This window comes from Oryzias melastigma, linkage group LG2 (genome assembly GCF_002922805.2).
Source record: "Oryzias melastigma strain HK-1 linkage group LG2, ASM292280v2, whole genome shotgun sequence".
Taxonomy (NCBI): domain Eukaryota; kingdom Metazoa; phylum Chordata; class Actinopteri; order Beloniformes; family Adrianichthyidae; genus Oryzias; species Oryzias melastigma.
Window position 1 is genome coordinate 7985302 of NC_050513.1, and position 27283 is coordinate 8012584.

Sequence of the window (27283 nt, forward strand, 5' to 3'; positions counted from 1 at the left end):
TAGAAAACATAAAGGTTAGTAAGTTCATAAAATAGCAGGAAAAAATTAAAGCAAAAAAAAACACATAAATGCAGGAAATTCTGTGCTAATTTTATTTTTAAGAAATAGACCAAAACTTTCCAAATGAACAATTAAATCAATTAATGAACAAACCTGATTGTAAAAGCAAAATATCAGTATCACAGCTGCAATCTGTGTTCATTTGCAGAACAGGAAAATAAAATAATTAAATATTTATTTGCATAAAAAAAAACAAGTAATCGCTTTTATTATTTAATTTAGTTTGCAGCTGAATGATTTCAACACTTTTCTTACACATTTTGAATTGAGTTAAATGTTAAATTAAATATTTGTTTTTAAATCAACAATGTTTTACCTCCCATTTCAATATTTCTTTAAATTTTTAACAAAAATCAACATTTTTAAGGAAAATACATGAATCTGTATAAAAATGTGTGGATTTTTAATGCAAATATTTCTGTTTTCTGTCAGCGCACATAATATATTGGATAGAATCTGAAAAAAGTTTTAGATTTTGAAGAATCTTGATGAAATGATATCTGCAGGATTGGATTCTGACTTCAGCTGTTTTCTCTCAGCTCCTTGTTTGTCAGAGATCATAGAAACACAAAGAGCTGCAGCTTTGATGTCTGTCTGACCTCAGAGGATCACATGGAGCTCAGGAACTCCTTTGATGCTCCCATTTCAGGACTTTTTTTCTTTTTTTTTCAAAGCTCCGCCCACCTTTTTGTGTCCACACACGACAGTCTTCTCTCTAAGCTTTTATTGTGAAAGTCTAAAGGGCGTCTCTGTCTCCCGTCTGCTTGTTCCAGGACAAACAGACGTACCTGGACATCATCCACAGCTACATGGAGGTCCACGGCACCGTGCACGGCACCAGCAACGCGCACCTGCCCGGCTACGTGAAGAACCACGGCATCCTGAGCGGACGGGACCTGCAGTTCCTGCTGCGGGAAACCAAGGTGAACCTGCAGGGACGGGAAAAGATCCGACAGAACCAGAACTTCTGACAAAAGATGTGAAGTTTCATTGCTACAAATCGGAAAGGCGCCGACGCTAAAATTAGTTTCATTTTTAGGCCTTTTCTTCCTCCTCTGGAGAGCAGGAAGCTTTGATTACTCCATCCTTTGGATCCTCTCCCGTTAGACCTAAATATTCTGCTCGGCTCAAAGGGAAGCGGCCACAAACCCAAAATATTCTCTGCTTTTTCAGGAGATTTTTGCACACATTTTCCTTCAAACTGAACGCCGCCGTGGATAATTGGCCTCCTGAGGTTCAACAACCAGACGGAAAAAAAACGGGAGTCTGACACGGTTTCCCTAAATAAAGCGAGGCGAAGGATCGGGGATTAAAGCGCACGCTCGTTCTTGATTTGACGCTGCATCACATCCATGTCTCCAGAGGAAATCCTTCACAAGTCCTACATTTGGTCCATCAAATCTTCTGACACGAAACAAGAAGAAATTCAAATTAAAATACATTTATCCAAAAGTAAAAGTTTCCAACATGTATCAGTAAGGACAAAAAAAGCTTTATCTGTATTAATGTTTGTGACATATTAGCAGACTCCGCCCCCTAAACCACTAGCGCCCACAAAAGTAAAGCACGAATGTCAGATGAGAAAGTATGTTTTAAAATATGTTTCTATTGAACTCAGTCGATTGTCCGGTTTATTCACATATGTTTCTCCTGCAGCTGTTGGACACGACCTCGGTTAACATCAGCCTTTCAGAAAACCAGTTCAACTCTATAGAAGACACTTACATGCAGTAATCTATGATCAAAGGCTGGGATTTGAACCTTCAACTATGTCCATGACAGATGACCACCTGATCCACTGAGCTACAGTCAAATCTGTTTGTCTTTGGACTTAATATTGACTTGGAATTTATGAAACTGAGCATGAAAATGACCTAAAAAAAGCTAAAAACATCTGAAGCAACCACTTCCTGTGTTCTGCAGGAAGACACGAGCAAACAGGAAGTGACATCACTTGAAAGTGTTGCATCTTAGTGAGCCACAGAGCAGACTGATCTTATTAAATCATCTAGTCAGATAAAGAAGTAAAAAATAAGCCTCCTGTAGCTGAGTCACAGAAAATAGTGCCGTGGGAATGACTGAGGAGAGTGCTGGTTCAATTCCCACTTTATAAAAGTGGAAACAGGAAGTGCTAAGTTAGCAGTGGCTAACTTTACTGGCTAGTAAAGCTAGTTTACGGTTTGAGCGAAATATGGTCCAAGTGGTGCATAAACTTGAACCAACACTCTCCTGATGTAAGGAGGATGTCATTCCTGCTGCACTTTTCTGTTTGTTAATCATTTAATTTAATTTGATCATTATTCTGTCTGGGATTTGGACCAGCATCCTTTAGGCAGTCGAGGTTCCACTGTACATAGTCTTTTTTAATAGAACTCGTTCTGCATGGAGCTTTGGTCTCCAGCTTTAAATCCTTCCATTTGCATCAGTCAAACCTTGAATTCCTATTGGCCGGAGGTGTTCTCCGCACCTGTACTTCTCCTTTAACGGAAGCGCTGGTTCAAATCCTGAAACTGCACCGACGGAGGCTTCAGTCATGATGGTTTCATTGATCAGGTTAGCTCTTCTCTTCTGAGTCCTTCAGCCTAGAAGGACTCCTCATCCTCCTCCCTCTCTCTCACTGCCTCCTATAAATAGCTTCTCAGCTGGAAGACACACACACCTGCACACACACACACAGGAGGAGGAGGGGAAGGAGCTCTGCTGCCACCTGCTGGTAGGTTCCTCTCACTGCAGCTCCGGAGAGTTCATGATTAGTCATGTGAAACGCTGAAACGCTGCATTGTTTAGACATGATGGTATTTGTACACACACACAGTGTGGTCATTGTGTGTCGGTGCTGCTGCAAATATTTGTCCCCGTCACCACAGTGTCCTCCCGCTTCATAGAAACGTGGGGGTCAGCTGGAGATGACTGAATCATTTTCTCCAGAGCGCTTCAACCAAAGTCCTGTTTTTATTATGTTATATTCATTTACATTCTTTTTTTAAGTGTTTTATGAGCTTACTAATATTAACATGATCAGGCCAAACCTCAAAACTTTTATTTTGAAATTCACCTGATTATTTACTAATTTATTTAAATGAAATCACCTTTTAAGCTGGAGATAAGTTGCTTTCCAGAATCATGTTTTGTTTAACCAAATAAAAAGTTGATTTTTTGCTTTTTACATACAAAATATGTTCCTTTTATTTGACAAATTAGGAATTCTATGCAGTTCATGTAACATCAGCAATGGGAATACGATGTATGTGATGCATTTAAAGTCACTCGGCCCCTTTCACTTTTCATCATATCTTAAAGTCGCACTCCGATCATTTTTTGACCTAATTTAAAATCCTTCTTAGTGGTTAATTATAATTATGCCGTTTTTAGCTAAAATTTTTAAAATGTCGTTTTTTTAAGACGTAGTTGTTTAGAGCTGCAGAAGTTCTTATGAAATTCACTTCTGAGTTGTTGGGACTGTTTGTGCGGAGTAAGCCTGCCCTCGTTTCCCATCATCCCTTTGTTTACACTCTCCCCCACTAGCTTACAGACGGTTAACATTAGTGGTTAGACATTAAATTGAATTTGTGATATTGGGCTATATAAATAAAATTGAATTGAATTGAATTGGTGCAACAAAAATGACGGATATCATCGGAGCTATCCAGCCGTACAGTTTGGAGCCAGATCATTCCCTAAACTGTGAGGAAGACTGTTGTGATCTTCATCGGTGCTGTCAGATTTTTACACCTATTTTTCGTAATTCCATGACTCAGCAAAAATGGAAGAGTTCGATCGTTTCTAATCACACTGGAGTTTATCGTTTACTCGATGATGTTTTTTTGTTTTACCTTTTTTATTTCAAGTTCCTAAAACTAGGAGGTAAAGGTAAATATCGATTCAGTGAAATATCGTCAGGGCCGGCCCTAGGAATAGGCGAGCTAGGCGTCTGCCTAGGGTGCCATCTGCTGGAGGGGGAGCCAAATTACAATGATTTTTTTATTTTATTTGACACACCACTTATTGCATATGAATTGAAAAAAAATAATAATTAAAACCTTAAATAAAATGTCTCAAAAGTTTCGTATAATCAATAACTTTGCCTGATACTGTGCCCCTCCTTGCCTGTCCCCTGAATCAAGTTTCGCCTAGGGCGCCATGCAGCCCAGGGTTGAATATCGTGATACTTTTTTGTATCGTTTTGAGGGCAATTTTTAAGAAATTATTTCAAAGCAAACATGTGGTTCAGTTCAACTTTTGTTTCCACTTAAATATTTCCTAAATTACCAAAGAAAAAGAAAAAAAACACCATGAATTTTCTTGGGTAAAAGGAACTATGAGATACAGTTAGAGTACTTAATGTTCTGATCATTAAATGACACATTTTACCAATTTACTTTTGTTAAAAATGTAATACTATTCAAGTCATAGTATTAAAAAAAACAGTTAAATATTGTCTGGGATATATTAGGTTACGTACTGCGATACATATCGTACCAACTTATATCGCGATACATATCGTATCATGACAAATGTATCGTGATACACATCGTATTGCCAGACTCTCGCCAATACACACCCCGACTAAAAACCCTTAGCTCGAGAAATCTAATGATTTCTTCTGTCTTTCTCTGCAGTTGTTTGTAGGTCTGTCCTTCCCGTACGAAGGCCCCGCCCCCTTGGAGGCCATCGCCAACGGCTGCGCCTTCCTCAACCCCAAGTTCAACCCTCCGAAGAGCAGCAAGAACACAGACTTCTTCAAAGGCAAACCCACGCTCAGAGAGGTGAGGGTCGGCGTCAGCTTCACCTTTCCTCCGCCCTGCTTTTTCCTGACCTCGTGTCCGTCCACAGCTGACCTCACAGCACCCGTACGCCGAGGTTTACATCGGGCAGCCGCACGTCTGGACGGTGGACATCGACAACCCCGCTGAGGTGGAGCGGGCCATCCGCTCCATCCTGAGCCAGAAGGTGAGTGAAGGAGCTTTCTGCAGAGCAGCTGCTGTTCCTCATGACTGAACCGTCCTGCTGTTACCGACAGATCGAGCCCTACCTGCCGTACGAGTTCACCTGTGAGGGGATGCTGCAGAGAGTCAACGCCTTCATCGAGAAGCAGGTACACACATACACCACCTTGATGATTGAAAAACTTTGGTTTTGTGACGGAAATGGCTTTGGCTCATAGGCTGCCTTCACACAGGGCTCGGAAACGTCGGTTCAAGCGACCGCTTTCAATGAAAAGCCTATAGAAAACACACGTACATGCCTGTTTCGGGTGTCCGGATCCAAAACTTTTTTTTTTTTTTTTTTTCTTTCACACATTGCTACTCAAGTTTAAGTCAGTTTTTGGACTCTACGTAAAAAATGAGCAGCCATTGAACGGCTACTGCATCCAAAACTCCTGATTTCACATGTTGCTACAGGAGTCTTTAAGTCCATTCTCAGGTTCTGTGTGAACATGCACTACCATTGAACATGCCACATAGCCATCCAGACCATAGCCAGACATTCAGATGCAGGTGTTTTACAATCAGAGGTCAGGGATAAAAGATCCGCCTTAGAGCTCCTTCAGGAGATCCTCTTCCTGCCAGATCCAGATCAACACTTTCTTCTCCACATATTAAAGTACGGGCTGCACGGTGGCGCAAGTGGTTAGCGCTCTCGCCTCACAGCGAGAAGGCCCCGGTTCGAATCCCGGCTGGGACCTTTCTGTGTGGAGTTTGCATGTTCTCCCCGTGCATGCGTGGGTTTTCACCGGGGACTCCGGCTTCCTCCCACCATCCAAAAACATGCTTCATAGGTTAATTGGTGACTCTAAATTGCCCCTAGGTGTGAATGTGAGAGTGGATGTGTGAGTGATTGCGGCCCTGCGACGGACTGGCGACCTGTCCAGGGTGTACCCCGCCTTCGCCCTTCAGTAGCCGGGATAGGCTCCGGCACCCCCGCGACCCCGAAAGGGAGGCAGCGGTCAAGAAGATGGATGGATGGATATTATAGTACTATTAGTGCTAAAACCAGTTTTGTGTCCCCATTTGTTTGTTTCATTCTAGAGTCAGTCTTAACGCGTTCAAAACTCTCACGTCTGCAACGGTTTGAGTCTGTTATGATCATGGTGGAGAAATTAGTTTGTTTGTGCCCGACCAGAATTTTACAGATTGTTCTCATATCACAAAGTCGAGGCCCAGAGGCCGGATTCGCCCCTCTGGGTAATCCTATCCGGCCCTCCAGATCATTTTATTTTATTGTTATTAATGGCCCGATGTTATCTTGCGCTTGTTTTCAACTTGTATAATTTTGACAATTTATATTTTTATGGAGAGTAAAATATTGAAAGTTATTTAAGGTTTAAAATTGATATATGCTGGAATGATATTCCTGTCTTTTTGTTATTTAAAATTATGTTACAAAGTTACAGTTTTACATTTTTTAAAAATGTGCATTCTGCTAGCTATTGGGCTATTTTGGCATTTACTAAGATTTTTTAGGCTGTTTTAGAGTTTAATATTTCAGTTGCATGCTAGCTGTTTTGGCTAATTTAGGCTTTTTTTCATTTTTTATGCTATTTTAAAGTTTAGCTATTTTTTTCAGCTACTTGCTAGCTGTTTTGGCTAACCTAAGTTTATTTTTTGTTTGTTTTTTAGGGTAATTTGGCTAATATTTTAGCTAGCTATATCAGCTTTGGTGTTTTTAGCTATCAATTTCAGCATCTTCAGCGGACAAATTCAGCTTACAGCATTCACACTAGCATTATCATAGGTAATGCTATGTATCTAGTTCATAATTATGTTAAAAAGTTACGGTTTTAAAGTTTTAAAAATGTAGTTTTTTGGATTTTGGCCCCTTGTGCGATTGAGTTTGAGACCCCGATGTATCGGAATAGAGCTGTGAAAGAAAGATTCTCACCACTTTGACATTTCACACCAAGTCCCTTCCAACTGTGAATACATGTACTAGTATGGACGGTCCAGTGTGAACACCGTTCCACACGTGAACATGTTTTCCGCGTTCTCGGTGTGTACGCAGCATCAGAACCAAAGCAAGAACACACATGAATGTGGATTTATCCGACTCTCATGGATGTTTGGTGTTTCAGGACTTCTGCCACGGTCAGGTCATGTGGCCCCCCCTCAGCGCCCTCCAGGTGAAGCTGGCGGAGCCGGGTCAGTCGTGTAAGCAGGTGTGTCAGGAGAAGCAGCTCATCTGCGAGCCGTCCTTCTTCCAGCACCTGAACAAGGACAAGGACCTGGCCAGGTGAGTCTCAGTCACTGCAACGTAGCTAAAGCTAAAGCCGCACCCTGATGCCTCTGTGTGATCCCGCCAGGTGGGGCGTGTCCTGCGAGACGGTGGAGTCCAGCGCCGACACGGTGGTCCCCGCCTACAGCGAGACGCGCAAGCACTGCATCCTGCAGTCGGACCTGCTGCTGTTCAGCTGCGCCGGCGCCCACCAGAGCCTGCAGCGCGTCTGCCCCTGCCGCGACTACATGAAGGGCCAGGTGGCGCTCTGCAAGGACTGCCTATAGCAGCGAGGAGCGGAGGGGGCGGAGCTCCGGCTATTTATTCCGTCTGGAGAGGCACTCCTGCAGCTGCACCTCCGTCACCAGCAGGGGGAGTCCAGGAAGCCTCGCGAAATTACTTGAATGGACAAAAAAGGGAGGCGGGGAGGTGATTGACAGTAGAAAACCCAAGCCCCGCCCCTAAACCCCGACAATTCTGGAACTGTTAGGTAGGTTTGCACTGGACTCAACCCCCCACACCCCCAACACAGACACTGTAAGCATCAAACATATCTGTCCCACCATTCCCCTCCCCCCTCAGGCTGGATCCTTCTGGAAAGAAGAGCCCCATTCAAAAACATGGGCTCTACTTTATGTTTTTCCTGGTTGGGGGGGGGCTGACCAAGATGTCCATCCTTAAACTGAAGAGAAAAATAATCAGCTGTAAATCTTTTTTTTTCCTGCGACGTTTTTCCAAAACGAAATCGTTGGTTCATCGGAAAAATACGAAAAAAAAAAAAAAAAAGTTGGAAAAATGCACTAATATATTAGCAGGAGTGAACATGGTGTCGTTCGTTCATATGGGTTCTTTTTTTGTATTTATTTTATATAAAGATCTCTATCGCTGTGTTTTTGCTGGGAATCTGTTTATTTATAGGGGGGTGACTTTTGTTTTCTTCATGCTGGTTTTATTTATGGAGGGTAATTTAAGATGATTTTTTTTTTCACTAAAATGAGCAAAAGGGGGAGGAGCTTTGATTTTGAAATTCTCGTTTGCACCTTTATTTCCTGAACGCTGCCAAGTTAAAAAAAAGGCAAAAACAGGACGTGCCTTTTTTTTATTTTTCTTTATTTGTTCACAGTCGGCCTAAAAAAAAAAATAAAAAAACAGCAGAGTAATCAGATTACTGCTAACTGATTACTTGTGCTGTTTTTTCCACCCCTCCACACGGTTACGTTACAGCTAAAGCCTTATTTGCTTTTATTTTCTCGCACTGGAAATTTCGGATCTCGATGTGACGGACGGAAGGCTGTACAGAACCAAGCGTCATTCATATCGCGCCTCAGCGCCGAATGTCTACTGTTAAAAAAAAAAAAAAAAAAAAAAAAAAAGCAGAAGATGTTTGTCTTTTGTAGAAGCCCTTTCCTTTGCAGGCACAAGGTCCCGATTCCCGACCCGCTGGGAGCGAAACAGGTTGAAGTCTGTAGTGGCCGTCCTCCGGGGAGTCCGAGGGACACGACTTTATTTTTAAATAAATCTTTTTTCTGTGACAGACGGCTCGGGTGGTGGTTCCTTCAGCATCACAGAGGACACACAGACACAATTTACATCGAGGGTTACAATAAAAATCACTTTTAAATACCCACTCCTATGAAAATGATGTTTTTAACATTTTCTTTTTGCTTTTTTTCTGATGAAAAACTGCTTTTCTGAGTATTTCTGTCAATCAATGTAAATCAGTGGAATGGAAAAGTGGAATATAAGGATGAAAGCAGATCAGAACCTTCTAGTGAACTTCTTATTTATAAAATGTAGAACACTTTTCAGAATACGCGTCACTAACCGCTAGTAGTAGCTACATTTAGTCTTCTTTGATACAACTAGAGATCGGCCGAATCTATTTTATCAACAGTTACTTAAAAACTAAAGTGTCATTTCATTTTTCTGATATGCTGAACTCATTTCTCACCAGCAGAGGGCGCTGTGGTTCCACTCAGTTAATCAAAACTTTGCAGATGATTTAGCCAAATGGAAAAAATTTAAAATGTAGCAAAGTTTTAGAAAAAATATCCAGTTTTCCACTCATAATTAAACTTCCTTTGATAATTTCACTGCGGTTACCACAATAAAAGCATCAAGATTAATGAAATCTGAGACAATTGGATGTGCAAACTGTTCCAGATTAGTATTTCATCCTATTTTTTAAAAGCTTTTAGAAAACCAATAGTAAAAAAAATAAATATTAGGATTGAGTTTGTTATACTTCTAGCTTTTAGAGTCTATTTTTTATTTTTGAACGTTTGGTCCTTCAGTATAATTATGAACTTAAACTTAAATATATATATATAAAATTGTATTTTTACTTTGTAATTTAAATATTTTGAACAAAAGTCAATCAATATATTTAATTTATTAATGCCAAACTCCAGTTGTACCAGAACACAGATCCATCAACGTAATTTAAAGCAAAAGGAAAGGCCTTCATTACTGGGTCAGTTCACCAGGTAACCACTAGGTGGCCTTTTCCAGAAATCAACAAACTTGCTCCACTATTTCCTTTTTTTACAGATCAAAATGTCACTTTTTACAACAATGTGGTTCTCAAACTATTTCTATTTGACAATAGTTGGTTGGAAAGCCGGCCCTCATTCATGGACTGGTCCAAATCTGAACCCCCCTGCCAGTAGTTTGAACCCCTCTCATTCTTAAACTATAAAGAGTTGAATTTTGTCCCTCAGAGAGCTCTTAAACATCAGTCAGAACTTCACATCAGCATCATTTATTCACCAGAGTTTCAATCCATTACAATACAGTAGAGTTTATCATTTTATTTTGAAAGAGATCTTCCTGTTTGATTGTATTTATTTCACCTCCACTGTTTCAGTTGCAGCAGAATTACAAATCTTTAACCCCTAATTTGTCACGTACCTGTTAAATCCAGAACTTCACTTCATTGAATTTATTCATATTTGGAAATAAATTCAGACATGAAGGAGATGATGCATAAAAAAGATGGACTTATAGATTAGCTAATGCTCCGACAAGCAGATTCTTTTCTGTTGTGTTTACTTTAGCCTAAAGCTACGGACACACTGGGAATTTGAATGTGCCAAATGTGGTGTTCTTGAACGCACCAAATGTGGGTCCTTGAACACACCAAATGTGGGGTTCTTGAACACACCAAATGTGGGGTTCTTGAACACACTTTTAGCGTATGGTGTTCACACTGGACAAGCAGGGAGGGGCTTCTTTGTTCTCTAATGTTTCCTAGCGCATGTCCTTCACCCACAGTTGGAAGAGGTTTGGTGCGAAATTTTTATTGTGATTTAACTTTAAATAGTTTTGTGCGTAGAGCCCAAAAACGGACGTAAAAACTTGCACAACTAGCTAAACTAGCTACACGTGAACGCAAGAGTTTTGATCGCAGAAGCCCAAAATGCTTCATTGGAAGTGGTCGCTTTAAACGCTTGTTACGTTCTTCCTTAAAGCAGTTTCAGTCTTGCTCTGATTGGTTTCCACTTACGTCACCTAGCTAAAATTTTGGACTCGACGTGAAGCCCAAACCAATAAAAACTACAAACTTTAAGGCTTTTTTTTACGCTAACGTTATGAAACTTCAAGTATTTACAGTCTCGTACTGGTAACTATGACACGTTAATGCCACAAAGAAAACTCTACTCTATAGTTATTTTTATGAATATGTAAAGCAGAAGAACAAGCCCACACCATGAAAGCTCCACCCCCGTGCTTGACAGCATGAGCAGCTTTTCCGTTCGCACTTTCCTCATTTTTATTCACTGCATCAGAAAGGAGAAAGTTCAATAAAAACGATTAAAGCCGATTAAAGTCAACAGCTGAAGATTTTTGTAATCCTAAAACAATCAGGAGCCGGTGGGCGGAGCCAGAACACCTCATTACCGAGTCGGAGCGTAAATATTGACCCAGGATCAGACAAATGTTCATCAAAAACTTCAGCCTTTTTGGTCTGGAGGAACATGGTGGTGCAGTGACTCCTGCCAGCCACTAGATGGAGCTTTTTGCTCATTTTTATGTCTCCTTCCTGCCAAATGGACTCCTATTGATAAATCCTCCCTGAAGTTATAAAAAGATGAAAGCCATCAATAATTCACAGCTGCATCCGCCACCATCCGCCTGCGCCGCACGGCCCAGCTGAGCCTCAGGAGTCGTGGGAAGATGACCTGCTGTGCGGCGGCGTACATCAGCCTCGTCTCCACGGCAGCGCCGCTGAGGCTGATGCGGGTAAATGTAACTGGAAACACAGACGCTGAGGGGGGGGGTGGTTTGGAGACTGGAACCGTCCCGTCAGCCCCTCCCAAACCTTCCTCCTCCTTTGGTCCGATCCGTCACTCGAAGCGCTCGTAGTTCCTGGTCTGCCGGACTCTGGGGATCATGTCCTTCAGCAGCCTGCAGCAGGAAAACGGTTCAGCTTTTATGAGTGTAGCAAAGCTTTAAGGAGTTCTAACAACCGTGAAATGAGACATTTTAGTCTGTTTAAGCCTTAAATTTGAAATCGGACGCCCTTCACTACAGTTCAACTGTTGGCGTCCTTCATCTCAGAGGGTCGCTGAAGTTCCCGACTCTCAGGAACTCACTGAACTCTGAGGTTTTCAGAGGAGGAGCCTCAGGAGTTTGAGTGGTTTCAATCATTTCACTTCCTATTTTTCTGCCGCCATAAAAAGTAGCTCCTCCCACATTCCTGACGGACAGTTAAAGTTGTTCTTGACTCAACAGATCCGAGAGTAAACGGAACTTTCAGCAGTGAAGAACGACTAGACATAGACTCCAATGAGACAAAAGAGGAACTTTCTAGAAGATGAGGCTCACAATAACAGACAAACACGGCAGTGGTAGTGTAATGGTGTGGGGATCATTTACTTTTTTTATTTTCATCAGAAATGGACTGAGTGACACTTGCTTTCCAAATAGAAAGTACCCGTTGGTTCCAGGAAGATAGAAGCTGATCAGTTTCGACCAATCGCTGCTTACTGATGTCGTGTGGTTCCAACATGGCGGCGTCCATATCGCAAAAAAAAGTCTATTGGAGCCAGAAGAAGTCATTTTCTATGGGTGACTGGGGGAAAATCAATTTAGTGATATATCGCGATACTTGTAGCGATGTAGCTACCAGAACAACAAGATCTCGCGAGAACTAGCAAATGTTCAGTCTTATTGGTTCATTCATGGTTTTTGTTGTGATTACATGTACTACTTAGATGACTCCTGGTTTTCTACGTTTTTTTTTTTTTTTTTAAAGGGAAAGATTTGTTCTGATACAGTCTTGGGATATATATCGTATTGCTAGATTCTTTTCAAGAGACACCTCTGTGGTTTACATCATCCAGTTCTCACATACAGTCAACCTGGAAGGCTTGATTGGTGGAACTAACATTTAGATTTTAAACTTTTGGGTTCAAACGGGTTCAGTTTCAGCTCCATTTGGTTAATGTTAATAAAATTAAGTCTCTTTTTAAGCAGAAAAATCCACAAATGTGTTCAAGTTCCAGGATACATCTTATTTTCATCTTTCAACATGTTCTTCTCCACGTTTGTAACAAACATTTCCCTCTGACTAGTTGCTGCTCATGTGACTGTAACTAGTTAACCTAATTAGCTGTGAGGTTTTCCTCCACTAAACTTTACAATCGAATTATGGTCGTTCGTTCTGATGTTTCTTGACATCCAAAAATTCCCAAAAGACTCAGAGAAACCATCAGTTTTCTGTACTTAACTGTCAATATTTTCGTGATTTTACACAAATCTGTGAACTTTCATATCATTTTAGAGGATAACTCCGCCCTTAATGTGTAAAATGAATCCATTTTAACAAAACAAAATGCTATTACAGTTTAGATATCTTCTCAGTGTCGTCATCTGGATGGAAGTTTGTCACTCACTTGACTCCGTAGGCGAGGATAATGAGGCCCATGAGGACTCCTATTGTTCCGTCCAGGTACCACACCTTCGGCTCATGCTTGAACACCTCGGCGCTGATGAGGATGGAGAAGCCCATGATCCCGCCCACCAGAGAGTTAAATCCTGAAGGGATTCAAAAACCAAACAATGGAGCGGAGTTTTTCCCTCCAAACAGACGCGCCGATGACCCACCGTCTGTGACGAGCGCTCGGCTGGTGAGGACTTTCCCCAGCATGAACTTGATCACTGCCAGGATGACGCACACCAGGCCGCTCACGATGGACACGCTGAACAGGAAGTCATCCTGGGAGGCAGAGAAGGTCAGATGTTCTCATGGGGTTTTTCTATTCCTGGAGGTCAGAGTTTTCCCAAGTTTCTGACCTGAACCAGAGTCATCCTGAAAGATCTGGTTCCAGTAGTGTTTCTGAAGCTAGCTTAAAGAAGGTCAGACAGACCATAATAGTCCATAATAGTGCGGCTTCCACAGGTTGCTTACAGGTAAAAATGTGTGTGTAATTGGGTTGTTTAGCTCAACAAATGTTCAAAAGATGATTTATATTTAAGTAGCAGTGGATGCAGTTTATTTTTTATGGACTTTTTCATTTTTCTTTTATTTAAACACAATTTTCTGCCTAAATCCTTAAAAAAGGCTTCCTTTTGTACAAACATACAGGTCATGTGACCTTATGAACCAAATTTGATCAAAAACTGCTCTTATTTAGTTTACATTATTGTAATCAATACTATGGCTTTAAGACTCCGCCCACATCCACTAATACACCCCCCTATTCTCTGAGTCTATCTGAAACATGTTCTCTATTTTCACTGTAATGTTGACAATAGTTTTACCACAGAAACACATAAAAGCACAAATCGACTCGAACTGATCACAGTGCAGCCCAGAGTGTGGATGAAAGGCGAGCGCTCGCCGCCGCTGCGGCAGCATCAATATTACATTATGGCCTTGGAGCCGTGAAAAGCTGCGCAGACATCAAAGAGGAGCTGAGGAGTGAACGCATCACATGACTTGTGACTGCGCAGCTGGAATGTCCTCAAATCTGCAGAGTGGACGGATGATTTGTGTCAGCAAAAATACAAACTCTAAAAATGTCTGTGCTTGTTGCAACGGGTTATTTTCAAATTAAAAGCATTGAAGTAAATTGAAAGTGATCAGATTTGGTGTTCCACAGGGAATCGTATTGGGGTTTCTTCTTTTTACATTTAGAAATGAACTTTTCTTTGTAAAGCTAATTTAAATGTAAGTTACATTTACTATCATAAAAGGACAATAAATGTTTACTTTGTCCTGCAGCCTCAAAAAGACGATGACATCACTAAGGGTGAAAACGCAAAAAAAATAAAAATAAATGGAGCCAAAATCTGTTATAAGGCTCCAAAAACAGTTTAACATCAAGTAATGATTCAAAGCATTCTTCACAAAATTTAGCACACATGCCACAAGGGTAAGTCTACAACCACAACAGGTTTTGTTGACCTTTGACCTCAGGAAGAGGCCGCCATCTTGAATTTTTTTTTTTTTTAAGTGACTTTTTGTACCTTCAACAAATTTAAACTCCTCCGAGTGATTTCAATCTATCGCTTCCAAACTCAAGTTAAAAGTTACGTAGACCTGTTCGTCAAGCCCGGGCAACCAAAAAATAAAATGGTTGCTATGGAGATAAAACCAAGGGAAAGGCCGCCATTTTGAAAAAAAGTCATTTTTTTATAACAGATTTGTCACGTAGAGGGCGGGGCCGCTCAGCCAATGACCAACCACTCACGGCTTTAATTTTTTGGATAAAACTAGAACTGGAACTCATTCATAATGCATTTTTTAACTTTTAAATTCATTATTTCAATTGCCTGAAGGAGTGATCAGATTTGTCAATATTAAACCGTTTGTCATGGATTTTGTGAGGAATTAAATAAAAAAAATATCTTTTTATATTTGCTGTGTTGATGTCTGTCAGCTAAACTACCCAAACACCCACAACTCTGTTTATAGGGGAAATTTAAAGTAAAAAAATGTTCAAATTCCTTTAAACGAGCACAGCAGTCGACGGACTCAAAACAAGACGTGATGAAAATATGAATGCAGAGTTTGACATTCGGGTTCCATAAACATGAACCTCCAAACCAAGACGCTATAGGAGTTTCTCTTAAGCTTCAGTCGATCTTTTACCTGAGATGTGTCAAGTTTCATGTCTGGATGATCAAAGCATTTAGAATCCTGAGGAAGTGAGGGCGCCTCACATCCTGAGGTCACTGACAGCAGCACAGCTGGGGGCTGCAGACGGGTTTTGTTCTGGAAGTTGACATTAATTGGACACAGAGGAGCATCGGGGTGTCAGAGCAAACACCTCCCGCCTCATCAAAGCTGCATATTCAAGCAGCTGCTTACCTCCGTCCTTCAGGGGGGGCTGAACCCCCGCTCCGGCCGAGCGTGACAGCAGAGCAGCGGGTCGACTCCGACCCGATCTGCTTCTGCCTCACGTTCAGCTTTGTTTTTGCTCCGGAGCGTGCCGGCCTGCTGTCGCGGATGAAGCCAAAGAGAACAGTTGGTGGAATTACTCAACATCCGACGGAGACTTATGGAATATTTGGGGTTTATTTGATTAGGGACTTCATTTGGGGAGAAAAAGGCCTTCATGTTGATGGTTTTCTTCATGGTTGGTGGTTCTGGAAGATGTGCGCTTAAGCAGGGGTCCCAAACTACGGCCCACGGGCCGAAACTGGCCCTCCTCCACCTTTGGCCTGGCCCCTCAAACTGTTTTGGCTAAATTAGACATTTTTCCAGTTTTTTAGGCTAATTTGGAGTTTAGCTAATATTTCAGCTTTAAGCTAGCTGTTATGGCTAAATTATCCTTTTTTCAGGTTTTTTTTGTCTATTTTGGTAATATTTCAGGTACATGCAAGCCACTTTGGCTAATTTAGACTTTTTTTAGGCTAATTTTGAGTTTTAGCTAATATTTTAGCTTCATGCTAGCTGTTTTGGCTAAAATATACATTTTTAGGCTAATCTGGCCTAAAAATATTTCGGCTACTTTGGAGTTTAGCTAATATTTCAGCTACATGCAAGTTGTTTTGGCTAACTTAGGGATTTCTTTAGTTTTTTAGGCTAATTTGAAGTGTGGCTAATATTTTAGCTTTATGCTAGCTGCTAAATTATACAATTTTAGGATAATTTAGTGTAAAAATATTTCAACTACATGCTAGCTGATTTTACGACTAATTTGGAGTTTAGCTAATTTTTTCGCTTTATGCTAGCTGTTTTTGCAAATTATCATTTTTTCAGCTTTTTTAGTCCATTTTCGTTTACATGCTAGCTGTTTTGGCTAATTTAGAATAAGTTTTATTTTAGTCCATTTTGGTGTTTGGCTAATATTTCAGCTACATGCTAGCCATTTTGGCTAATTTAGGCATTTCTTTAGTTTTTAGGCTAATTTTCAGTGTAGCTAATATTTTAGCTTCATGCTAGCTGTTTTGGCTAAATTATACAATTTTAGAATAATTTGGCCTAAAAATATTTCAGCTACACGTTAGCTCTTTTTTCAGCTAATTAGAAGTTTAGCTAATATTTTAGCTAGCTATCAGCTTCAGCGTTTTCAGCTATCAGCTTCAATATTTTTAGCTATCAATCTAAGCATTTTCAGCTATTAATCTATCACAGGTAATGCTACATATCTAGTTTTTTTATAAAGTTTTTTATTTCATTTAGAAACAATACATAACATCAAAATAATACAATATAAACATAAAACAGTTAATAAATGAAAAGGCAGAAAGACGAAAAAAATATACGTTTTTTGTGAAGATTACAGTAATTAATTATTTTAAATTTGGCTATGTGTGTCTTTCTGGAAAGCCATAATTCTTTACCTGTGATTGTTACTTTTTCTGTTAGGCTACAAACTGACCCCGACCCCCATCAGAGAGGAGAACAGTTATGTGGTCCTCACAAGACAAAGTTTGGGGACCTCTGCTCTAAAGCAGAGCAATTACAAAAAAGAAAATCCATCGTGTTTCTTGTTTTCTGATGGTTCCCTCCTCGTCATCCGTCTACGACCAAACGAGGACTAAAAGAGGACTAAACTCTGCCATCACCTCCTTCCCGCTCTCGGTTGCAGTCCGTCTCCTGCGGGAGCACAAACCGCTTCGCTTCAGGGTGACAAAAGTTATTCAGAGACGTGAATCTTCACGCCCAAGACTTGTGAGATTCTTCCTCCTGGAGTGGAAACGACACGTTTGCACCTCGTTCTCACTCAGATCCAAACACACCAGCTCCTGTGAACATTCTGTTTTCAGCTCAAACTTCCTTCCCTTGTTCCAGTCCAGTACAGTAAATGACTGTCATGATGCTCCCATCATTACGAAGCATGGCGATGGGGACATCATGATAGGGGAAGTTGTCTGGAAAGCTAAATGGATGATTTCTGTTTTCATGTAGATTTAAGGGCAGGAAGGAGCATTTGGAGGGAAGTGATCTCAGAAAAACATCCTCCACAATTCTGTGAGAAATGTACCAATTATCTTCCAAAAACAATTATCTTTGTCACTTATGTTTCCAGATACAAACCTCACAAACATGTTACCAGAAATGAGGCAATAAGATTCTATTTATTGTCTCAGTTTAGTTTGAAATCCTTTAAGGTTTTCTCACATTTTCAAACTCGCAGAAGCTCAATTCTGAACAATCGGAGAGACTCAAAACAACCGTCGGTTTAACAGCTATTAAAAAAACGATGATGTCATAAACTCAAACGAGGAAACTGAGAAACCTCTGTCAATGTTTCCAGACATTTTGGAGACTCTGTGGCAAAGATGTGTTGAAGGCTTCTATAGAATATTTCAATCAAAACATTGCAGATTTGTCAAAGAAAATTAAACCAAAAAATATATATATTTTAAACTTTCTGAACACTATTAAATTAAATAGAAAATCAAACTTTATTTTTGAACTATTGAAATAAAGGAAAAATCAAATATTATTTGGAAACTATTGAATTAAATAGAAAGTTAAACTTTATCTGGGAACCATTGAAATGAATAGAAAATAAAAGTTGTTTTTGGGAACTGTTGACTTAAATAAGAAAAAGTAAACTTATTTTTTAGGAAATGTTGAATAAAACAGCAAATTACACCTTATTTGGAAACCTTTGAATCAAATAGAAAAAATAAACTTCAACTGGAAACTATTGATTTAAATAGTAATTAAACTGTATTTGGGAACCATTGAAATTAATTAAAAATAAACTTTAATTGGGAACTATTGGATGAAATAAGAAAAAGTAAACTTTATTTTGGAACTATTGAATTAAAATAGAAAATTACACTTTATTTGGAAGCTTCTGAGTTAAATAGAAAATTTAACTTTAATTGAGAACCATTGAAATGAATCCAAAATTAACTTTTTTGGGAACTATTTGAATGAATAGAAAATAAACTACTTGGGAACTTTTGAATTAAATAGAAAAATAAACTTTATTTGTGATATTTTCTGGGCCTCACAGCAAGCTCCCATCATGCACCACTGCAACATACAAACACTCTAAAAACTCCACATTTTCCATTCAAACTAACAAAGTTATAGGCCATATTAAAAGAGAGAAGAAAGAAGGTATAGTACTTAACAACGAAACATGGCAGTAAACAAAAAAAATTGTTTAGATTTTTAACTTTTTGAACACTATTGAAATCAATTGGAAATTAAACTAGAATTATTTGGGAAATACCAAATTTAAAAAAAAACCTAAAGGTGTGAAAGTTCTGTCTATTGAAAAAGTGGAGCCAGCGTCTTTAATAGCCATGAGTAACCATTCTAGGGCTTTTTTTAAGTTTAAGAAGTCTTTCCATTAAAAAAGTACTTGGTTAAATCCCAAATCTTCTCACACGTCAGGAGACAGTCAGGCTCTGCATCTGCAGAAGTCTGTTCTGGAGTCTGTGAAGGACATTTATTAGATCCAAAGACCAGAGGTCTTCCTCTAATTCCAAAATCCTGCTCTGGCAGACAGTTGGACAAAGTGCTCTGGACTGAAAATACATCCAAATTCCTCTGAAGAATCGGATTAGGCCTCAACTTCTGGCTTTGAGATCCGCAGAGACGCTCCAGCATCCAGCTGCCGCTGAAGCAGTGAGGACACTCAGACGGATGCTGGAGGGAAGACGGTTGGAGTGGAGGGGTGGAGCTAAAACCACATGAATGGACTCAGAACTCAACATTCCTAACATTACATGACATTATAGCAAATAATGTCGGTCTAAAGGAGGGGCCAAAATTACAAAAAACACGTTTGTGGGCGGAAAAGGATAAACATTTATTGAACACTCTAAAACTATATTTTTAAAACTTTAAAACCACGACTTTTTAACATAAATATGAGCTAGATATATAGCATTACCTGCAATAATGCTAGTGTGAATGCTGTAAGCCGAATTTGGCCGCTGAAGATGCTGAAATTGATAGATAAAACTGCAGAAGCTGAAAACGCTAAAGCTAATAGCCAGCTAAATATTAGCTAAATGCCTAATTAACTTAATAAAACTTAAACAAAACTTAGGTTAGCCAAAACAGTTATAATGTATCTGAAATATTAGCTAAACTTCAAAATAGCCTAAAAAACAGAAAAAAGTCTAAATTAGCCAAAACAGCTAGCATGTAGCTGAAATATTAGCTTAACTCCAAAGCAGCCTAAAACTATTTTAAATAGCCTAAATTAGCCGAAACAGCTACCATGTAGCAGAAATATTTGTTAAACTTCAAAATAGCCTAAAAAACAGAAAAAAGTCTAAATTAGCCAAAACAGCTAGCATGTAGCTGAAATGTTAGCTAAACTCCAAAATAGTCCAAAAAGTTAGCAGAATTTTTAAAACTTTAAAACTGTAACTTTTAAACATAATTATGAATAATGAAAAGGCAGGAATATTATTCCAGAATAAATCAACTTAAAAAGCTAAACTTCAAAATAGCCTTAAAATGGAAAAAAAGCATAAATTAGCCAAAACAGCTAGCATGTAGCAGAAATATTAGCTAAGCTTCAAAATAGCCTGAAAAACTTTAGTAATAGTTGTGCTACGTTTATACCGCCCTCGGCGACTTCTAATGAAACCTAGCATGTATGTCGCGTTCAAAACTCATAGCTACATACATTTCTACAACCGTTTTCTGGCTCTACATACAAATGTGTGTCCATTGAACGCACAATGAAGGTTAAACCAGGTTGAACTCTGACCAATCAGGTAACCAGCTTCTTATTTTAGACGACACTTCCCAAAACAATCAGAAAATAAAATATATCTGTAGTGATTTCTTCAGTCATGTGTGGTTTCAGTCTCCTGGGCAGTCTGTTTGCTGTCCCACTGTAGTGAACCGCACCACAGTTCACTTGCAAGTAACACTATGTCTGAATTCCTTCAGGAGTACGGTCGCCATTTTCTAGTGCTGTCCGAATCTTACAATTCTAAAATCGAGTGCACTAGAAATTACCCAGAAGTCTTGGCGAAAAACTTGCATGCGCCACAATGCATAGACCACAATGCATTGCGGTCGAAAACATTTTTAAATGTAATTTCTTAATAAACCATCCACATTTTCATCATCAGAACACGGTGGAGTCATAAATAAACATCGTGATTTTTTGGTTTTGATTCAATTTTCAGTTTGTGAAATCCAAACCAAATCCTTCCAAACCACAATAATCCACTTTTAGACCAAGCAGACGGCTAAAACTCTTAACAAAATGTCCTACCGTCATCTTTTCTTGACGCCTTTTTTCCCCTTAAACCTCGTTGAGAGATTCTAGAGGAACTCCAGTTTGAACTCCAAACCACAAAGATACATCACAGAAAACATGTAACCATATAATCCTGGACAGAATGAAACTGTTAAAAGAATCAAATCTCAATCCCAGGGTTCAGTTATTTTGTCAAAGAATTGTGGGATTTCATTTTTCTCACGGCTCTGTAAACTGAGAGGAGATGAGGAGGGGCTGGACCTCCTTTTCCTTTTGATTTGAAAGAAATTCTCCCTCTTTTGAAAGGAGAAACTCGGGGTTTGTGGGTAATCTCTGTCTTTTAGATAGTGAGAGAGAATTGCTGTGAATACGTCTCATAAAACTGCACAAAAAATGACTATTTTAAATTTTTCCATAAGAAAACCCTCCGGTTCTGCACCACGAACCCTTTGGGTTCGGCTTAACTCTCACCACTTCCGGCAGCAGTTTGGTGGCCAGGTCGTGGATGGCTTTTCCCAGGATGCATAGGGAGGACAGGATGAACACCACTCCCAGGACGACGCACGCTCTGAGGAGAAAAGGCAGAAGACGTTTCAGCATTTTTTCCACATTTGGGAAACATTTCATAAAAATGTTTATCCGTCTGAGATCCAATTAGAGAGCGGAGGGACACAGAAGCCCGTCAGAGCATATGCCCCGGTCATGCATGGCTAACGGAGTGAAGCCGGCTTCTCCGCGACTGGATGAGGTAACCAAGGCAACCCCCAGCATCCCTCTGGGAAGTCCTCAGCAGGACGCAGACACACAAACACTGTTCTTCTCAGCAAAACTCCACGGAAGGTTTGAAAACACAAACCTGTGCTTTATTCTGCAGCGCTTTATTACATAAACGCCAAACGCGGTTGTTCGTGTTTCATCTGGAAACAAAAAGTCTGTCCTGCTCCGACACCTCAGGCATGTTACCGTGGCAACCAGCCGTCCCCCGGGTGTTCCCTGTTCGACCGCATCTCCTCCATCAGAAGGTAAGACAGGTCGAAAAGAACAGAAAAACAAACAAACCTGAGGGTTTATGGGCACCGATAGGAACCAGTCTGAACCGCCTGATAGCTGCAACAACAACATGTCAACGCTCAACAACCGGCCCCTAAAGCAAACATTTGATTTAGCGTCAGAGAGTTTTCTTCTGCCGATTCTTAAACATCTGCTTGAATAAACAGTCTTCAATTAGATCAGGTGTCACGACTAACGTCTCCTTTTTTTTTTTTTTTTTTAAAGTTCAGGGTGATTCTATCTATTCTTGGATCGGCTTGTTCTGGGTTCAGGTTGCCAGGGCAACGGTCACAGAAAGCATTCCCAGACCCTCTTGTTCAGAAAAGCTGAAGCACTGAGACTCCTCGCTAGGATTCCGTCCAGGTGGCATTCTCAGGTGTCCAGACCTCCTCTGGTTGCTCCTGGTGTGGAGGAGTTTCTACGGCACTCGGCTGACCTTCGCACCTTCAACTTTAACCCCGGATGACCCACACGGTCAAATTTAGTCACTTTTTTTTCTGGTAAATACATAAAATTCTTACTGCGCCTTTGAGCAAAAAATTTTTGCTCAAAAACTCACTTAAAATTGAACACACCAGTACCCTGTGAAAATTAATTTTGGGCGTAGTGGACGACTCCAAAACCCCTCCCCCGCCAGTAAAATGATGACATCACAGCGGGCAAAACTATTAAAAAATGAATGGGGCCAAAATGTTATAGGGCTAAAAAAAAAATCACTATTTATTAAGAAAACCAGAACACAAGTGACGGGGACAGGACCAGGCATAGGCAACCAAGGCGGCCGCCTTGTCCATGAAATTATTACGGGATGGCATCAGAACCTCCAGCTTGGTGCCCATTTTGTTGCAAAATCTGATTTTCACACAATATTTGGGAAAAGAAAACTTTTGTTCCAGCGATCTTCATGAAACTTCATACACATCTGAACAGCATAACCCTCGTGCTATGCTAGGCATGTTAGCATTAAAAGTGGGGTCATCTGGACCCCACAAGACAGCGCGCTGAACTTTTGTCACAAAGATTTAGAAATCCTGTTCACCTTTGTCCACTTTTGTCATAGGAGGGATCACCCGTCAATATATCTGGACCCCATAAGAGAGCATGAGGTTTAAGTCTGAAGTTTTGCTGACCTTTGACCTTGGGAAGAGGCGGCCATCTTGAATTTTTTTTTAAGTTACATTTTGTACCTTCACACAAATGTAAACTTCTCCTGTGGGTTTTGATCTATTCCTTCCTAATTCTTCCAGCATAATTGGGAAGCTACTTACGAAAAAATGTTATAAACTTTATCGATTTTGAATGGCGTTAGCATGGCGAGCTCCCTAAAGTGGCGATCCCCTGTTGCTCGCACATTTTCTGCTGGAATACTGTGAAAATGTTATAAATGAATCCTTGGTTCAAGCTAAACAAAACAATATAACATATGATATGAAAATATGAGAAATGTCGGCGTGACTAATAAAAAACCTTGGTTGCTAAGGATATCAAACAATTTAGTTTTGCAGAATCTTCTAAAACTTACTTAGATCTGTTCGGCACCTCAAGGCGACCAAAAAATAAAATGGTTGCTATGGAGCTAAACCCAATAGAAAAGCCGCCATTTTGAAAAAAAACATGTTTTTTTTTTTTTTCTTAATTGTTATGTGCAGATCTACAACGCTGCTTTTTTTAAAATATATTTTCTACTTTTTCATTCATTTTCACCGATTAAATTACCCCAAAAAAGTTTGCCAAATTCTCTTAGTAGAAAAATCTTCTTGGATATTATAGACTCCGTTACGGCTGCCAACCTCTAACAACACAGATTGACTGCACTTTTGATCCAGAGTTTTAGTTCTGGTCAGTCTCCGGCTCCAACCTTTCCTCACATGACTTTCCAGAACTTTCTGGAGCTCCCAAAGCCTTTGGTATTGGTCCAGTCAGAGAACACTGTTGGTCCATCCCTCAGGTGTGAGCGTGCTAGTCCTGGGAGTTGTCACCAACCAACAATATTTCAAATACATTCTAGTTTTTCAACAAAATAAAGTTGATATTTCAGATGATCAGTCTGTTCTTTTATTTTTAAAGATGATGAGAGGAGTGTTTCTTCAATTCCTTGATGTGATTGTGTGCGTTTGTGTGCCTGGCTAACAGTGAGCTAAATCTGTTTTTCAAAGGTCGCAAACATCCACAGACTTATATTTTGAAAAACCCAAAGCATTTCCTGTCATTTCCCAGCATCCGTGTGGATGCAGGTAAAAAGGGCGCACTCACATGTACTCGCGGTGGGCCGAGTGGACGGCGGCCGCGTTGCTGTAGCGCCACAACACGATGACGGAGGACAGCACGTCCAGCGTGGCGTCAAACTGCAGAGCGAGAACACACATTCTTCATGGGGGGGTCAGAGGAACAGCCGAGCTTTTACTTTCACATCTGACTTACAGCAAATCCAAAGGCGGAGGCGCTGTGGCGCATGATGGAGACGGCTGCAAAGAGACGACAGCTTATTATTCACATCATCCAACACTAGATTCTATTTTCAGTCGATAAAACAGAATTCATTTGAAATCATTTCCAGTTTTCAGTCTGATGATGAAAATAGAGAAACACACTTTAAACCAGAAAACAAAGGAGATGCAGGACCCCTCCTCTGTTATTTTTAGCTTCTCTAGGGGGGGCAGACAGAGGAATGCTCAGCATGGTGTCTCCCACTCTCTCAGCTCACTCGTCCTTCATCCTCCCTTTATCCTAAAGGAAACGGCGTTCCTCCATGCAGGTGAACTTTCATGAAACTTCTTTAAGAAGACGAGAAGCCTTCAACCAAACTGGTCTTTTTTAAACTTCAGGACCGTTTAGAAACGTCCGTCTTTCAAATCGTCTCTAAATGAGTTTCAATTTTAAAGCAGGTTTTTATTTATTTTTGCCACAACTTCCCAAAGCACCTGTAATTATAAAAGGAAATTAATGAATACAAGTAAAAAGCTTTTAGGAAATGCATCTAAAATAAAAGTTAAGACTTAATCGTCTGGTTCAGTTCAGTATTCTGGTTTAGTATTCATGTCAGTCATTGTCCAAAAACAAAATCTATAATTTTACTGTCAAAGTAGAAGAAAACTTTAACTTCTGTGTTTCAATGTTTGGTCAATGTAAAGATGTGGTGAGATAATGTGGCGCAAATCTGTTTTTCCATAACATTCAAACTCTCTAGAGTTAAAAAATATCAGAACTTAGCAAATACTTGCATCAACCAATCAGGAGCTCTGCTTACAAGGGTTCATGATGGGATCAGTGGGTGGAGTTCAAAACCAACATGGAGGAGAAACTCATCATCACTTTCATATTTGAATTGAAACAAGAATAAAAAGGAGATTCAAAAACCACATCAGACAATCTGGTAAGTTATAAAATCTCTTGATTTTAGCGTTCTATCCACCCTACGAGCTAACGTTAAAATGAGCTAACTAACCGCTAACCGTTTCCTGCTAATGTTGATTCAGAGGATCTGTGTAGAAAAAGGTGGAAAACCTTAAAGGATTTAATTGAAAGGACAGAAAGGACAAGTGGGTCGGTAACAAGTTCAACCAAGAGGTGGAAATACGTCCATCAAGCAGCTGCTGACAGAGTGTGGCGCCATTGAGCGATATAGGCTAGAGGCACTACACTAGCTTGTTGCCTACCCAAAGTTGGAAGCCAGATTGGGGGAGTCTAGATGCCTGTTTACTGTTGTGCCACAATTGTTTGTACAATCTGAGTGAGTTTACTCGGAATAGTGAATGTTTAGACTGATCTTGTAGCCTATTCAAAGTCAATGGTGGTGTTAGACTACAATATTTCCACGTTTTCTAGCAGGGTTATCCATCTTTTTCGTTGGTATTTGTATGCATGTTCAACCTCACCTTAAACCAGACGACACGCTGAATTTACGCATATTACTAAACGGAGGAAAAGAAACTAAACAGAATTCTTTCAGTAGCGCAGAGGGAATAGCCTGGATAGGCGGACAAAAGACCGCCTACCCCGTGTTGCACGGGTACCCAAGTCCTTCTGACTGAAGGCTTGGTGGGATCCACTCGTGGGACGGGACCCCATCGTCCAACCTTTCCGATATGTGGTCGCTCTTTACGTATCTAGGACAATAGCAACAGCTAGCGTAGCGTCTCTAGCAACATTGGTCGACTATGTTGTAGCAGTTTCTCCTCAGTTTACCTCCTTACTACCAGAAGACTTAACTTCAGATGAAGGAATTGGTCAAATTTAGAATTAACTTATGAAAGCTGTAATGTTCTGCTTAGTTTAAAACAATAACAGAATCTCTGCAGAAATTCTACTCTTTAAACAGATGATTGGGTTGGTTGGATGTGGGCATTGAGCTCAATCCAGTGTGGGGCCTTAGCAGAGGTGGGTGGTAACTCGTTACATTTACTCCGTAAAGTAATTTTTTTGGTAAATTGTACTTGTGAGAGTTGTCATTACCGACTTACTTTTTACTTTTAACTTGAGTACAACTCTTTTACTCAAGTACACTAGGCCTCTTGTTTCTCGTTAGCGTTACTTTGGACTAGAATAAATCATAATTGTCTAAAATGATCCTGTGGCGGAGAAACTTCCCCCTTACTCTGTAATGCCATGTGACTCCTTGTGACCAATCATACGATGACAGGCAGTCACATGACTACACAAAAACTCTCTGCAGCAGAAAACGTGAAGGGAAATCCCTCCTATCAACAATGGCGAGGGGAGGCAGAGTATCCTCACTTATGACCATGTTTCTTTTATAACAATAATGGGATGTTACTCATTAGTTACTCAGTACTTAAGTAGATTTTAATCCAAGTACTTTTTCACTCTTTCTCAAGTAATAATTCGGATGCCTACTCTGTACTTGAACTTGAGTATTTTGGCAAAGTAGCAATATTTTTACTTGAGTAAAACTTTTGAATACTCTACCCACCACAAAGGGGTGTTAGGCAAGACCCTTAACCCTGATGGTATAAGAACAGCTACAATGTTTCACATTATGGCCCCTCCCCCATACATACTTTTTTGGGGGGTTTTCTCTTGCTATTCACGTACAACAGTTTAACAACCAGGTGTTCTGGCACATACTATGGAAAATGGGAAACTGAGATAAAATAACCTGTAAGATTTCATGGACCACAATGAAAAACAGTTTTGTTTTTTTTTTAATTATTCAAATTTGATAACTTTTTAAACATTGAATACTGTGCTAAACTCGCTGTAGTTCACGTATCGCACCACAGGAACGCTAACCGCGAATTTACGATGACCTTATCAAGAACGGAGCATTTTCATCACTAAATTCCTCAATAAGTGTA

At 40.1% G+C, this 27283-nt stretch overlaps 2 protein-coding genes across 2 annotated transcripts in view; one reads left to right on the plus strand and one right to left on the minus strand.

Annotated features, from left to right (window-relative positions):
• mgat5 (alpha-1,6-mannosylglycoprotein 6-beta-N-acetylglucosaminyltransferase) overlaps positions 1 to 8804 on the plus strand; it is an 83203-nt gene extending 74399 nt beyond the window's left edge. Inside the window, exons 12-17 of the mRNA XM_024294293.2 lie at positions 834 to 983; positions 4680 to 4826; positions 4894 to 5010; positions 5081 to 5155; positions 7133 to 7290; positions 7361 to 8804. Coding sequence (XP_024150061.1) covers positions 834 to 983; positions 4680 to 4826; positions 4894 to 5010; positions 5081 to 5155; positions 7133 to 7290; positions 7361 to 7559 — 846 coding nt within the window. The 3' untranslated portion in view covers positions 7560 to 8804. The remainder of the gene's footprint in view (positions 1 to 833; positions 984 to 4679; positions 4827 to 4893; positions 5011 to 5080; positions 5156 to 7132; positions 7291 to 7360) is intronic.
• Positions 8805 to 10017: 1213 nt separating this feature from the next.
• The window catches only part of LOC112159998 (transmembrane protein 163), a 26268-nt gene continuing 9002 nt past the window's right edge, over positions 10018 to 27283 (minus strand). The window contains exons 3-8 of the mRNA XM_024294294.2: positions 24390 to 24433; positions 24222 to 24313; positions 21390 to 21486; positions 13381 to 13492; positions 13170 to 13311; positions 10018 to 11679 (exon numbers count right to left, since the gene is read on the minus strand). Of these exons, the coding sequence (XP_024150062.1) occupies positions 11619 to 11679; positions 13170 to 13311; positions 13381 to 13492; positions 21390 to 21486; positions 24222 to 24313; positions 24390 to 24433 (548 nt within the window). The 3' untranslated portion in view covers positions 10018 to 11618. The remainder of the gene's footprint in view (positions 11680 to 13169; positions 13312 to 13380; positions 13493 to 21389; positions 21487 to 24221; positions 24314 to 24389; positions 24434 to 27283) is intronic.